The sequence below is a fragment of the Sminthopsis crassicaudata genome, chromosome 5 (genome assembly GCF_048593235.1).
Source record: "Sminthopsis crassicaudata isolate SCR6 chromosome 5, ASM4859323v1, whole genome shotgun sequence".
Classification (NCBI taxonomy): domain Eukaryota; kingdom Metazoa; phylum Chordata; class Mammalia; order Dasyuromorphia; family Dasyuridae; genus Sminthopsis; species Sminthopsis crassicaudata.
Genome location: NC_133621.1, coordinates 191,599,534 through 191,612,422, shown reverse-complemented (window position 1 = coordinate 191,612,422; position 12,889 = coordinate 191,599,534). Strand labels below are relative to the sequence as shown.

General features: G+C 39.9%; 1 protein-coding gene across 3 annotated transcripts in view; it reads left to right on the top strand.

The window, feature by feature from the left end:
• Positions 1–12,889, top strand: part of ETV6 (ETS variant transcription factor 6) — a 298,560-nt gene that overhangs the window by 212,952 nt on the left and 72,719 nt on the right. For all 3 annotated transcript variants that reach the window (XM_074269166.1, XM_074269165.1, XM_074269167.1), the window contains one exon: positions 8,832–8,996. In XM_074269166.1, coding sequence (XP_074125267.1) covers positions 8,832–8,996 — 165 coding nt within the window. The remainder of the gene's footprint in view (positions 1–8,831; positions 8,997–12,889) is intronic.

Here is a 12,889-nt window from a genome sequence, read left to right as displayed (position 1 = left end):
GAATCCATGTTGCTTTGGTGGGACTCAAGTTCTTTATTTTAGCCGACTGTCTACCCCTCCTTCTCTCACTTCTCTCTGGGGGAAAGTAGCCCCCAGCCACTCAGCAGGATAAATGGGAAAACAGGGATAGTCAGAGACAGACTCTTTGGCAACCTGTTACCTGTTCCCACAAGGATTCAGAAGTCTGAAATCGGACACCTCGGCAGCTAGGCGCTGGCTCCAGAACTGGGGAAGCTTAATTCAAATGCAGTCTCAAACTAGCTGTGTGACCCTGGGCAACTTGCTGGATCTCTCTCTATCTCAGCGTCCTCAATTGTAAAATGGGGGTGATAACAAAACCTACTTCACTGGTTGCTTTAGGGATCAAATGGGATAATATATGTAAAGTGTTTATTTAGGACAGTGCCAGCCTGGCACATAGCTGCCCCTTGATAAAATGTTTATTCTATGCCATCTGTACTGTTCACATTTTGGTCAAAGTAAAGTTTAAAAAAAAACCTTTTGAGCAGGTTTAAATAAATATTTATAAATTTAAATTAATAAACAAAATTAATATTAAATAAAAATTTAACTAAATTTTCCTTGGCTGAAAAAACATGCACTCTATGCCCCTTTTTGTCCCTGCTATCAGATGCCACGTGTCTGGGTGCTGCCTCCCAGTTACTTGGCATGGCCTCCCGTTCTGCACCTTTTCTGACTCCCTTCTTTCCGTCCGTTCCTTCAGGGATGGGTAACGGGCCAACTTTTCTGGTGGTTTGTTTAAGAATGGCCTGTGCCAACCCAAAACATCACAGCTAGGTCTGGGGCCTGATTTAGCAGATGCAGCTCTGATTAGCTGTTATCTCCAGAATTAGACAAACTGAGCCGCCTAATACTTACAGCACTGTCTGCAGGGAAATTAGGCAGTACTTGGAAGCCAGCTTAGTTAGCTTGACTCCAGGCCCTTGAGCTTTGTTGAATCCAATTGTAACTCACCTTTGGTAAACCTGTTTTTTAACTATATTCTTTCCAAGCAGACTTTCATCTACTTTCCTGTGACAAACGCTTAGGTCCCACCAAACTGGCCTTCTCATTATTCTTCCCACACAACTTTCTGCCTTGTCTCTGAACATATGGACTGACCTTCCCCCCGGTTGAGAACAAATCTTCCTCATCTCCACCTCTTGGAATCCATGGGTTCCTTCAAAGCTTATCTTGCGCCCCATTTCCTACAGAACTTTCCTGATATCCCACACCTGCCGGGGCTTAACTCTTCCCCCCACCCCCACCCCTTTCCCATTTCTTTGCATTTATTTCATGTACATTTAACAAGTATATATATCACCTCCCCTGATAGAATATAAGTTCCTTCAGGAGGGGGACCTTTTTGTCTCCTCTTCCCTAACACTCATAGATTCAGAAACAGCCCTCGGGCCCGGAGAAGCAATTTGCAAACCGTTAAGGACTAACTATAAAAATGCCAGCAATGATCATCTAGTTTTACTGGTGAGGAGCGGGGACTCAAGAAACTTGATCCACATCACATGGGTAGTATAGAAAACACTTAATAAATGTTGGATGATTGATCAGTCTTCTAAACCAAACATGTAGCTTTTCTCTGGCCCCAGGGACTTGTGACTAGAACTAAAGTGGACTTGGAGTCTTCTCCCTAAAGTTCTATTCTGCCACCTGCAGACTTAAGGAACCCTCTTTCCCCAAATCTCCCCAAATAAAAATGATTCTGGCAACTGGGAAAAGCTTGGTTGAGAAGCCTAGAGACAACAACATACCCCAAAGCTGGAGACTTGATATAAGGCCCATCACTGCCCATGGCTGTGTCTCTGGTCTACTGTACTGTACTGTAGATTTCTTCCTTTTGACTTTAAGGGATCAAGTTAAGCCCCGAAACAGGAGGATTCATCACCCTCTCTTTCATCCCATGAGAGAAAATTGTCACTTACCTGGTGGATAAGTAACATTTCCTTCCAAATATTCCCAACACACAAGGATTAAGAGGATGAGAAATAAAATCTATGACACATGCGTGCACACATGCAAATTATCTTTAAATAGGAAGTTTTATTTATTTATTTTCCCCCTGAGGCATCAGCAGCTGCATTCAGTGATTTCATTCTGCCTCCATGGCCACAATGGGCCTTGCCCCTCACGGGGCTTAATCAGCATCTCTTCAGTGGGAAAGTTGATTCAGCACATAAGGAACGAGGCAGCCTACTTCAGCCTTTTAAGAAAACTGAATCACTCTCGGAGGAGATGGACAAGACGAAGAAGGAAGAGAGGTTTCCAAAGGAGGCCGTTTCAGAAGAAAGCGTCTATGCCCTCGCCAAGGGCTGCCTCCCATTTCCCTTGGTCTGGAATGGTAACGCTTTAGAAGGGGAATGCTACTTTCAGTCTCCTTCCTTCCTCTCCAGTATTCTTGGGTCGCTTCCCCCGACCCCGTGACGCCACAGGCCCTATCTCCTCTGCTGTGAAAGCTGTTGGCTTTGTCAGATCCGGAGCAATAAAGAGGGACCTGTAAGGAAGGGAAATAGAGGAAAACCAGCTTCACAAAGAAGGGTCTGTCACACGCCAGTGACCGGGAAGATCAGATTCCCCTCCAGAATGAAAATGAGTTTTACTCTTGTTACACTTAGCAGCGGAGTTTGCTGCAGACCGTGGCCGGCACAAGAGATGACCATGAGAACTTGAAAAGAAAAAGAAGAAAAGAAAGAAAGAAAGAAAAAACACTCATTCGTTCTTATTCTCTTCACATCTGCTCAGCTGACAGTATGGATTTTGTGGAACATGAAAATCAAGTAGGATTGTTATGTTTTCAGTACCGCACTGAAGACTTTAAATTAGTCTTCTTACACCTACTTTCCATTGGCAATCTAAAGATCCTGATTAAACCTGTTTAAGAAAAATTTTCTACTTGTTTACCTCGTTTTCCTAGTGCTTTTTCTCAGCAGTTGGCCTTTTTTTGAGTATAAAATTTAATAACTTTGGGAATAACACTTGTCTTCCTCTCCACCTAGATAGGAGATATCCTAAATTGTCATTATGTACCTTAGGAAACATTTACAATTTTTGAATTGTTAGCATCATTTTTCTTTGACTACAGAAAGACTTCATCATTTATAAAGTTGAGGTACTCTATCGATGATTAGTCCTTTTTTTGTTTTTAATTTTTAAAAAATGGAAACATTTGAAATAAAAAAAGGAGAATATCAAAAGTCTTTTAACAAATACACATGGTCACACAAAAGAAATTTCTGCATTGGTTATATTTTTGAAGAGTTGCCTTATTCTGAATGCTTAACCTCTCGTCTCTCTGTGAGATGGATAGTGTGCTTCATCATTAGTTCTCTGTATTCCTGACTGCGTCATTCGATTGAACCAAGTTCTTCTTACAGAGTCATTTATCTTTATAGTTTTGTTGCCATACAGATTATTCTGTTTCTATTTGCTTTTCTCTTGATTAGTACATGCAATTCTTTCCAAGTTTCTTTGAAATTGTCTTATTATTTATACAGGACACTTGTATTACATTGCATCTGTATATCAACCCATTCTGAAAATCACTGAGCATGCCCATGGTTTCTAGTTCTTTGTACAACAAGAGCTACTATAGTTTTGTATGTAGGACTCCTTTTCCCTTTTATTTGATAAACCTAGTAGCGATATTGACAAGTGACTAATAAGTATGAACTGATTTATTCATTATTTATAATTTCTCTTTTATAACAATTGTATTGCAAATTTATGTATGCATTGGTGCAAAAACTGAGATAAATAAGACTGTGGTTCTCTGGTGACTTTAATAACATTCCCCCACTTCTCAGTTAAGTTTTCTTTTTACTTCCTCTTTCCGCCCAAAGTGACAAGGTATTTGTGGAGGAGGGAGGAAGACAAAACAAGGGATGAGGGATGGGGGGGGAGTCCGTTATCCTGTTTCCTTTATTTTTTCCTCTGAATCATGTCATTATAAAAACAAATAGGAACTTGAATTATATTGCATTCATGGCACTAGAGTAAATGCTTCACTGCAGAAAAACAGGTTGAGTGGACTTCTCTTTCAAAGTCTTAGTCTATATAAGGCTTATCTTAGTCTTTTGTGATAATTCATCATCTAATTATCTAACCTCCATCAGCAGGAGTAGATTGTATCATGAACTCTAGAACATATAGTAAGTGATTTTTCCAGTTAAGTCAAGAAGAGTGAGGATTAAGATGGTGCCTCTAGGTTTATTAATTAAAAGATTATTGGTAATTCGACCAAAGCTGTAGCAGTAGGATGAGGTTAGAAGCCTGATTGTGGGAGAGTGAAAATCCCTTTAGGAGCTAAGAATAAGGAGATAGGAAAAGAGATAAAGATCTGTTTTTCAGAGATAGAGGGAGAGAGATAGGAGAACATAATTCATAAAGGGATTTTAGAATTCTGTATCATGAAAAGCTAACACTTGTGGGAGATGACAAAATCAGAAAGATGATATTGTCTGTTACATGAGAAAGTAAGGGATGAGCAGAAGAGCATTCTATCCATAGGTGACCGCCAATGAAAATACTTACTTATATCTGATCAAGGAGATGATAGAAAGCTATTGGAGTTGATTGAATAAGGATGGAGGGAAGCAAATGATCAGACCTAAGAGCAGTTTGATAGCTGAATAGAAGGAGGACTGGAGTAGGGAAAGTCTTAAGGAGACTAAAGAGCAGTTCAGGTTTGAGATGAGGAGAGTCTGTCCCCCTCAGAGGAGAGAGGGGACACAAGAAAAGTTATGAAGGTAGAATTGACAGGGCTTGGTGACAGTGGAATATGGGGAGCCAAAGAGTTGTCACCTATATTTATCGATTTAAAAGGGGCTTTGTAGACCTGTCTATATCATCAATATACGTTGTTCAGCATATAAAGTCCTACGAATATTAGTAGAATTTTTACATTATTTGGAGAAAATCAGTAAGTGTGCTGTCGAGTGTCTGTGGAGCTTGGGGAATAGGGATTTGCATTTGGATAGGTAGAGGAGGAGGAGAATGGCAAAGGGAACGAGGAGTGGGAATCAGTATTTTTGGAAGAACCTTATTTCTGGGCCGCTTTTATAGGATAGACCTCTCCTTACCTTCCATTCACATAGACATTTCTCTAGAGAGAGTCCGCTCAATCCATACAAATTCTAAATTTCTTCTTGGTTTACTTTGAAAACTTTCCAAGTCTCCTCCTTCTTTTCAAAGATTCATTTCAGGTCAGTAACTACAGATCAGGTGCACACCCAAAGCCCTGTTACCGTGAGGCTTGATGGACAAACCTTATCTCAGATGATTAAGAGCAGCCATTGAGACGATGGGGATGAAACCACAAGAGGTGAAGTGACAGAATTTCAATAACAGAGGTTCAAAATGCTGTCAGCATCCAGAAGAGAAAAGGGCATTTGGGAAGGATGTGTGGGACTCCCAGTAAAGCTGCCATTCCACTGAAGGGCATTCAGGGTAGAGGAATCTGCTGCAGGGGTGGTGGAAGAATGGCAGCTGTCCCTTTGGCTGAAGCATGTCCAGATTGCATTCGAAAGATCAAGGGGATATATCAAGAGGCTAATACACATTTGTAGGCCTTAAAGCACCGCATAAGCACCAGCTATTATTACACGAGGAAAGGATGCTCTTTCCTTAATTAGGAGGGCAGAAGCACTTCCCTGTCTTTTATTTCACTGACAAAGTTTCGCTATAAAAGTCCATCAGGATAATCTCTCACATTCTCTCCAGTTAAATGATTCTCTCATCCTAAAAAATAGAGACGTAGCCATCTTGAGTTCTCCTAGCCCTGTCAAAGATCAGTGGTGTGAACTTGTACAACAGGTAACTGTTGATGATTTCTTCCCGAGATGGACTGCTTTAAAGAATAATATGGAAATAAATCCTTCACTGGTAATATAGGCCCAGTTTGCAAATAGGAAAAAAAAGAATGGAAGGAAGGAAACAGGTCTTTATTAAGCCCTTAGTATGTATCAGACACCGTCGTAAGTCCTGGGCATATAATTGTAAGTAAAAAGTCAGCCCTTCTCTTAATGGAGTAAAACAATACACAAAAGGGAACTGGCCTCTGCGAAATGGAGGCTTCAGGAGGAACTCAGCCCTAGGAAAAGGAGGGTGGGCTTTGCAGATGGCTATTCCACAGTGAGCAGCAAGCCATGGGGGGCTTAAAATGTTTCAGGGTAAAAAGGTCCTATACCTTGACGATGGTACCAGGAGATGGGCACGACTTTTGAAGTCCAGAAAGTCAGGAATATGCATGTATGTTTGAATGAATATACACATCTACAAATATATTTTACATATATGTATCATGGGTATACATATATATGTGAATTTTGAAGGTCAGGAAGGGGGGGCAAGAGAAGAATCACATATAAAGATTATGTGTGTGTTTATACATGTATGAATACACATACCCACAAATATATTTATTTATATACATACATTTTACATAGATGCCCCATGTGTATGCATATATGTCTGATTTGGGAGTTCAGAAAGTCAGAGGGCAAGAGAAGAATCATGAAAAGATTACATGAAAGCATGTATGGTTGCAGGAATAAACAAACCTCAAATCCAGGTGCGTACACACGTACATGTATGTTACATATATGTGACATGTGTGCAGCTAGATGGCATAGAACACTGGGTCTGGAATCAGGATTTTTTACTATCTGTATGGCTCTTGTAAGTCATGTAAATGTACCTCAGTTTCCTCATTTGTAAAATGAGCTGGGAAAAGAAATGGCAAACCGCTCCAGGTTTTTTTTGCCAGGAAAACTCCAAATGTGTGCTCACGAAGGGTCAGATATGACTAAAAAACAGCTGAACAGCAGAGAGCTTCCATAGGCAATCTGTCTCAAACATACCTAAAAATTGCACCAACTGTTAATGGAAGTCTATCTTTGCTAATAACTTGAAAACATCCTACCCAGTCCTGGCGGGGATTTCCGTTCGACTGTGTTGGTCACTGCAGTGGCTTGGCTACGGGAGAAACTAATGGGAAGTGGACAGAAATGCTGTTGTTATTAACTGCCAGCTTGTTTGGTGTATGTGACTCCTATATTTAGGGAGAAGATTACTCATGAGTATTTTCTTCCACAGAATGTACAGAACCTCAAATCACCACTTGCCTTCCCACTCCCAGCACATGCTCCTTCCTGCATTTCAGCTTGCCCTCCCCGGTACTTCATAATTTTACTCTCATTTCCTCTCCCGATCTGGATTCACTTCTGTATCTGCTCTGTCACTGTCACTTTTTAGCGAGTGGAGACCATTGTCTTTCCAGTTTCTAATCTTACTCTTTCCACTTTCCTGGTCACTTGCTACCAGGAACTTCTCTCTCTCTCTCTCTCTCTCTCTCTCTCTCTCTCTCTCTCTCTCTCTCTCTCTCTCTCTCTCCCTTAATTTGAACTTCATGTTTTCACAAAAGACATAAATGTAATTATATTCCTTTAGGGAAAGAGAAGAATTAAAACAATCTTTTTTTTTTTTTTTTTTTTGCACTGAGTCCATTGCTGGTCTCCATTTAAAAAGGCAACGCTGTTGATCCCCTCTTAGCTTTACATCCACCTTGAATGGCTTTTCTGAGCCGGCCACCATTATGACTGGCAGTAGCACTTTTTTGAATGACTAGCCACAGGTGAGAGTTTAGTTCACGACTGAAGACCATATTTCTCTGTGCGAAGGTGGTAGATCCTTATGGGGACAATTCCATGACCTTGAGGTCTTCAGCACCGGGTTCTAAAGAGCCCAGCTCACAGTAATGGTATATTACAGCCAGCCTTGGTAACAGCTAAAGACTCCTTCTTGGAATTGTGTTTTTAAATGCATAAAATAAAATACATAAAATTACGAAGGAAAGTGTGTTGAAATGAAGTCAGAAATTATTTTTTAAAAGCTACAACAAGTTGAAGGTTGAGAATCCTAGGATATCGCTCGATCCAGTTCTGAGATGCTCTTCAGCTTACTGCCACTTTCAGTCTATGCTCCTCAGACCACAACAAAGCTACCTGAGAACAAGCCTGAACCGCAGGAGTAGAACTGAGACTGAGCCAGTCCTGGACAGGGAAGTGTAGGAAGATAAATGACTCTTCATTTCACTAGTTCCTGAGCTCCTGGACTTGGCATTTATCTCCTAGAGGTAGAAAGGAAAATATTTCCCATTGTCTGACTCCTTGACATAAACATGGTGTAACTATTAAAGCAGCTAGACTTTTTCCAGCCAGAATTAGGGACTGACTAAGAGGAGGAGGGAAGGGAGGGACGACAGCTGGATTTTTCCTTTCCTAAAAACTCTCCAAACATAGAAAATATGTACCTTGAAAAAGTTCTCCTTTTTGAGAATCTGTCTTCAAGGTATAGTGCAATACTTGGGATTCAGATTTTATGTCTGGGCAGGGACTGGGTAATAAATCAATAAATATATTAATTTAGACACTAGAGATACAAAGAGAACAAATATTAAGCAGTCCCTGTCCTTGAGCAGCTTGCATTCTATCAGTTGAGACCACATGTGAAGGGAGAGTTGTACATTTATACACTCTCTAGAAAGTCACTTTTTGGGAGGGAAGAAAGGAGATTAATCACTTAGCCTTTTGAGATTCAATTTCCTCATCTTTAAAATGGGGATAATGATGCCTATTGTTCCCTTTCTCACAGCATCTGCTTGATACAGACAAGAAGGTCTGCCTGATAAGCAGAATGAATGGAGTAATGTATATAAGGCCCTTTCAAAATGTTGAAGCTAATATAAACATTAGTTTTTATTTATTATGTCAGCTATTTAACTGAAAGGATCTCATTTATGCTTCTTTCTCTCCCCATAGGTTTGCAGCCAGTGTACTGGAGCAGGGATGACGTAGCCCAATGGCTTAAGTGGGCTGAAAATGAATTTTCTCTAAGGCCAATTGACAGCAACACATTTGAAATGAATGGAAAAGCTCTCCTGCTGCTGACCAAAGAGGACTTTCGATATAGGTCTCCTCATTCAGGTGAGAGGTTCATGACACTTGGCAGGTTCACAGGTGCTAAAGGGAGGTTGAATCATGACTTGGTCTTTGCTGCCACACCCATCCATAATCCATAATTGAACATGAAAAACAATATTATTTAGCCCCCCCAAAAAAAATAATAAAAAAAAAAGAGCCTGGTTCCTTAAAACAGGAGGAGAGAAAAGTATGGTAGAGAGCTTATCTAGGAGGGGAAAATACTGGAAAGATACATGGTTCAAATCTAAGAATCTAAAGAATTTTATACATCCCTACCTAGAAGGAAAAGTCAAAATAGAGAAAATTAGATCAAAGTCAACCATGGAAGATTTAGGTTGCAAGAAACAAGTCAGAGGCTATTCAGTGGATGCAAATGGCCCTGCAAAAGCAATAAGGCTGAACCCTTAAATAGTCTCCACATTTTTTTTTTTAATTCAGTACATTTTCTGAAATCCTAGTCCCTGGAATTTTAATCTTTATAACACCATCTAAGGAAACTTGATGTAAATCTGATGAGCTATTGAATAAACCAAAAAGATGATATCCTAAGAAGCATCAAGGCCATGGATCATTAAAGTAATCATTCCAGTGCAGTGCTAGCTTGTATTGTCTAAGAAAGTCATGTTATTTTTTCAGCTAGTTTTTCTAAATTATCCTGGACAAAACTTACCTGGAATCAAAACATGATAATCAGTCTTGCATTAGTATTTATGCTCTTAGACACAAATCAAAGTGGGCTCCAGTTATCTTAAAATCTTTTTTGCTACTGACTGCTTTCCAGAAATGGGAACAAACCAAACATCATCGAAATTAAACCTCTTGTGCGTGCAACAAGAGAAGAGTAAGGAGTCTGATGTCTCCTGCTTTTCCAATATTTGATGCAGGGAGTTGGGTATGGGGGCATGGTGAAAGGGGGATTTCCTTAGATGTTTATATTCCCTGGAAAGTTCACAATACATCATGCAGACTTGCCATGCTAAGCACTATAACTCAAAATATTCCAGCTATATGAAGCTCAGAAGTATAAGAATTATTATTTTATATATATATACATATATATATTTATATAAAAATAATATTATTTTATATATATTTATATGCAACCAAAAAAAAATTCCACATTTAAGAAATCCCCTTAGCAATCAGTCAGTGAGTATTTACTAAGCCCCTATAGAATGTCAGCCAGTACTAGATATACAAGAAGCATGAAACAATCCCTGCCCTTAGTAAGCCAACATGCTAATTAGGGGAAATAAGACATGCATATGTGTGACAGTAGAATATAAGAATGTGCATGAGGGAAACAACATGTGCATGTATATGTTGAGCTCAGCCTAGCTTTGGAGGCCATCTCTTATTTAAAAATGAGGAATTGTAGAGTCAGAAATGTGCCTAATGTCACACAGATAATTCTTTGTGAGATACTTTCCTAAAATAGAAATGAAAATAATTCTCCCCAGTACTGAAGAAATACTTGGAATAATAGTTGCAGAGCTGTTTGGAAAGGTGTGGATCAAACAGGTATTTTCAATGTTCCAGCAAAATCATTTAAATAAGACAACGGATGTAAAAATGAAACATATTTGAAAAGGATTTCTACCGATTTTGACTCAAAAATGCTGTGATGCTTTCCACCCTGCGTATGACAGGAAGTACTAAAGATGAAGCAGAGTGGGAAGCTGACCAATCCATACCTTCTTTCTCCTCCATCCTTATCCATATCACTACCTTCTGCTAAAGCAGCCGACCTGTAAGCAAAGCTGAGGAAAGGACCGGAGCCAGCTTGACGCCATCCCCCCAAGTCTGAATGTCCCCACCGAATAGGAAGATTTCTGGAGCGTGCATTTTGTACTAGCCCTTGACAAGGTCTCCTGGGAGATATAGTCCAAGATTAGCTGGTGCTGTTGACAAGGACATAAAACTAACACCTGAAAGAATTTGAGAACAAGTGTTCAATTCTGTGATATTGTCATCTTCTGTTTCATTATGTGCTGAACCAGTCAGAGATGACTTCATGACAAAAGAAGGAAGGGTATGTCAGATGAAGGAAATAATATGAGCAAAGACAAGGGAGCTATTAACATAGAGTATAGGAAGGACCTAGAGGAGACTGGCCTAGTGAAAGTGGAAAGAACCCATTGAGAAATAATGGGAAGGGATGGATAAGTAGGGTGGGGTCAGAATTTGATGCACATTAAAAGTCAAAAGGACAAATATATGCATAAGGCAGGAGAGAGCTTTTGCAAATTCTGAAACAAGAGTGTTTTTGGGGAGGGAGCAGGGATAGGCATGGGAGGACATGGCAATATCAGGACCAGCTAAAATATGACCGTGCAATGTATTCCATTGTACTTTTTATATTTTACAAAAGAACATCTTTACTTAGGATTTTCGTAACTGCAAATGCTCTTCTTTCTTTGGGATTAAATGGCCACGGCATCCTAGAAAATGCACCCTTAGAAAAGTCCTCAGCTCCTTCTGCTCTTTTTACCTAAGAACATTCCTCAAGGCCATTTTCCTTGGCTGTGGTGGTCTAGTTAGTTAAAGAGAAAGAAATATCTGTTAGCGTAATGATGGTTTATTTTCCTACTTTCCTATTTGATTTTTTTTCTTTTTCTTTCTTTTTTTTTTTTTTACTTCCCACTATTTTGCCTTATGCTCTTAAACTATTAAGGATCCCATTGTGTTTCCAAAAATGATGGTTTCAAAGATAGTGATCATCTCAACTCAAACAGAGTAACAGAAAATAGCCCTTAGTCCTCTTAGGTAACACATTTCCCCATCCGGAGAAGAGACAGGAAAGTTGGGTATTCTGATCCTATAATTTCCATCCTTTCTGGCCATTCACTGGCCTGGAATTCTTTACAAATGGAAACTTGAAGTGTCCCTAATACGCACCAGAGATGAAACTTTTTTCTGGGTAGAAAGGGAAAGCTAATGAGTTGCCCATGGCATTGCAATCCCCACCCACCTTCTGATAACCGCCAACATCCTCTTCATTCCCCCCCATGTGGTCTTGAGTCTGCCGGCCTCTTGGCTGCTGGGAAAGCTTTTGGAAATCCAACTCAAGACAAAGAACCAGAGCACCTCCATCTCCAGCCTTCCTGAGACCTCTACTGGCCATACTGAATATGCTTCAAAAAAAAAAAAATCATTGGGATACATAGGTTGTTTCCCCCTTAGTGCAGGGGCAAGTTTAACACCCCCCACCACCACCCAGCTACCTACCCCACCCCCCCAAAATCAAAACACTCATTTAGAGAGTAATTGCTATTAAACGGAGTAAATAAAACGAATAGGGCATCTTTGAGCCATTCCTGTGGACCCTGAAAATAACACAAATTCAGTGACCAGGAAGCATGGATAGATAATAAGCTGAATCATTGGAGCAAGTATCTATACCAGTGAGATCTTAGATTTATTGATTTATGGATGAAGTAATCATTGGGGAGAGACTGGACCGGAAGATGCTGCCATAACACAGTTTTAATCGATTCAGTAGTCTTTTGAAAAGTTTTTGTTGAGTGTCACATCCCACCAGAGCACTCCGAGAAACTGGCTCTATTTTCTAAACAGAGATAATCGTAATTTCCAGCATTTAGGTGACACTTTATAGTTTGCAAAACACTTTACACATATTATCTCATCCTCACAACCCTCTAAGATAGTTGCTACTATTATCCCCATTTTTTTTTTAAATATAGGTAAAGAGAACAAAGCAGACAGAGATTAAATGACTTGTTCAGGATTATACTGCTAGTCAGCCTCTGAGAGTCACATTTGAACTCAGGTTTTCCTGTCTCCGGGCCCAGCGCTGCACAATTTAACTGTCCTAACATAGTCCTGCATGCTAGAGAAAGAAAATATTCAGAATCACAAATTATAGTTTTAGAATG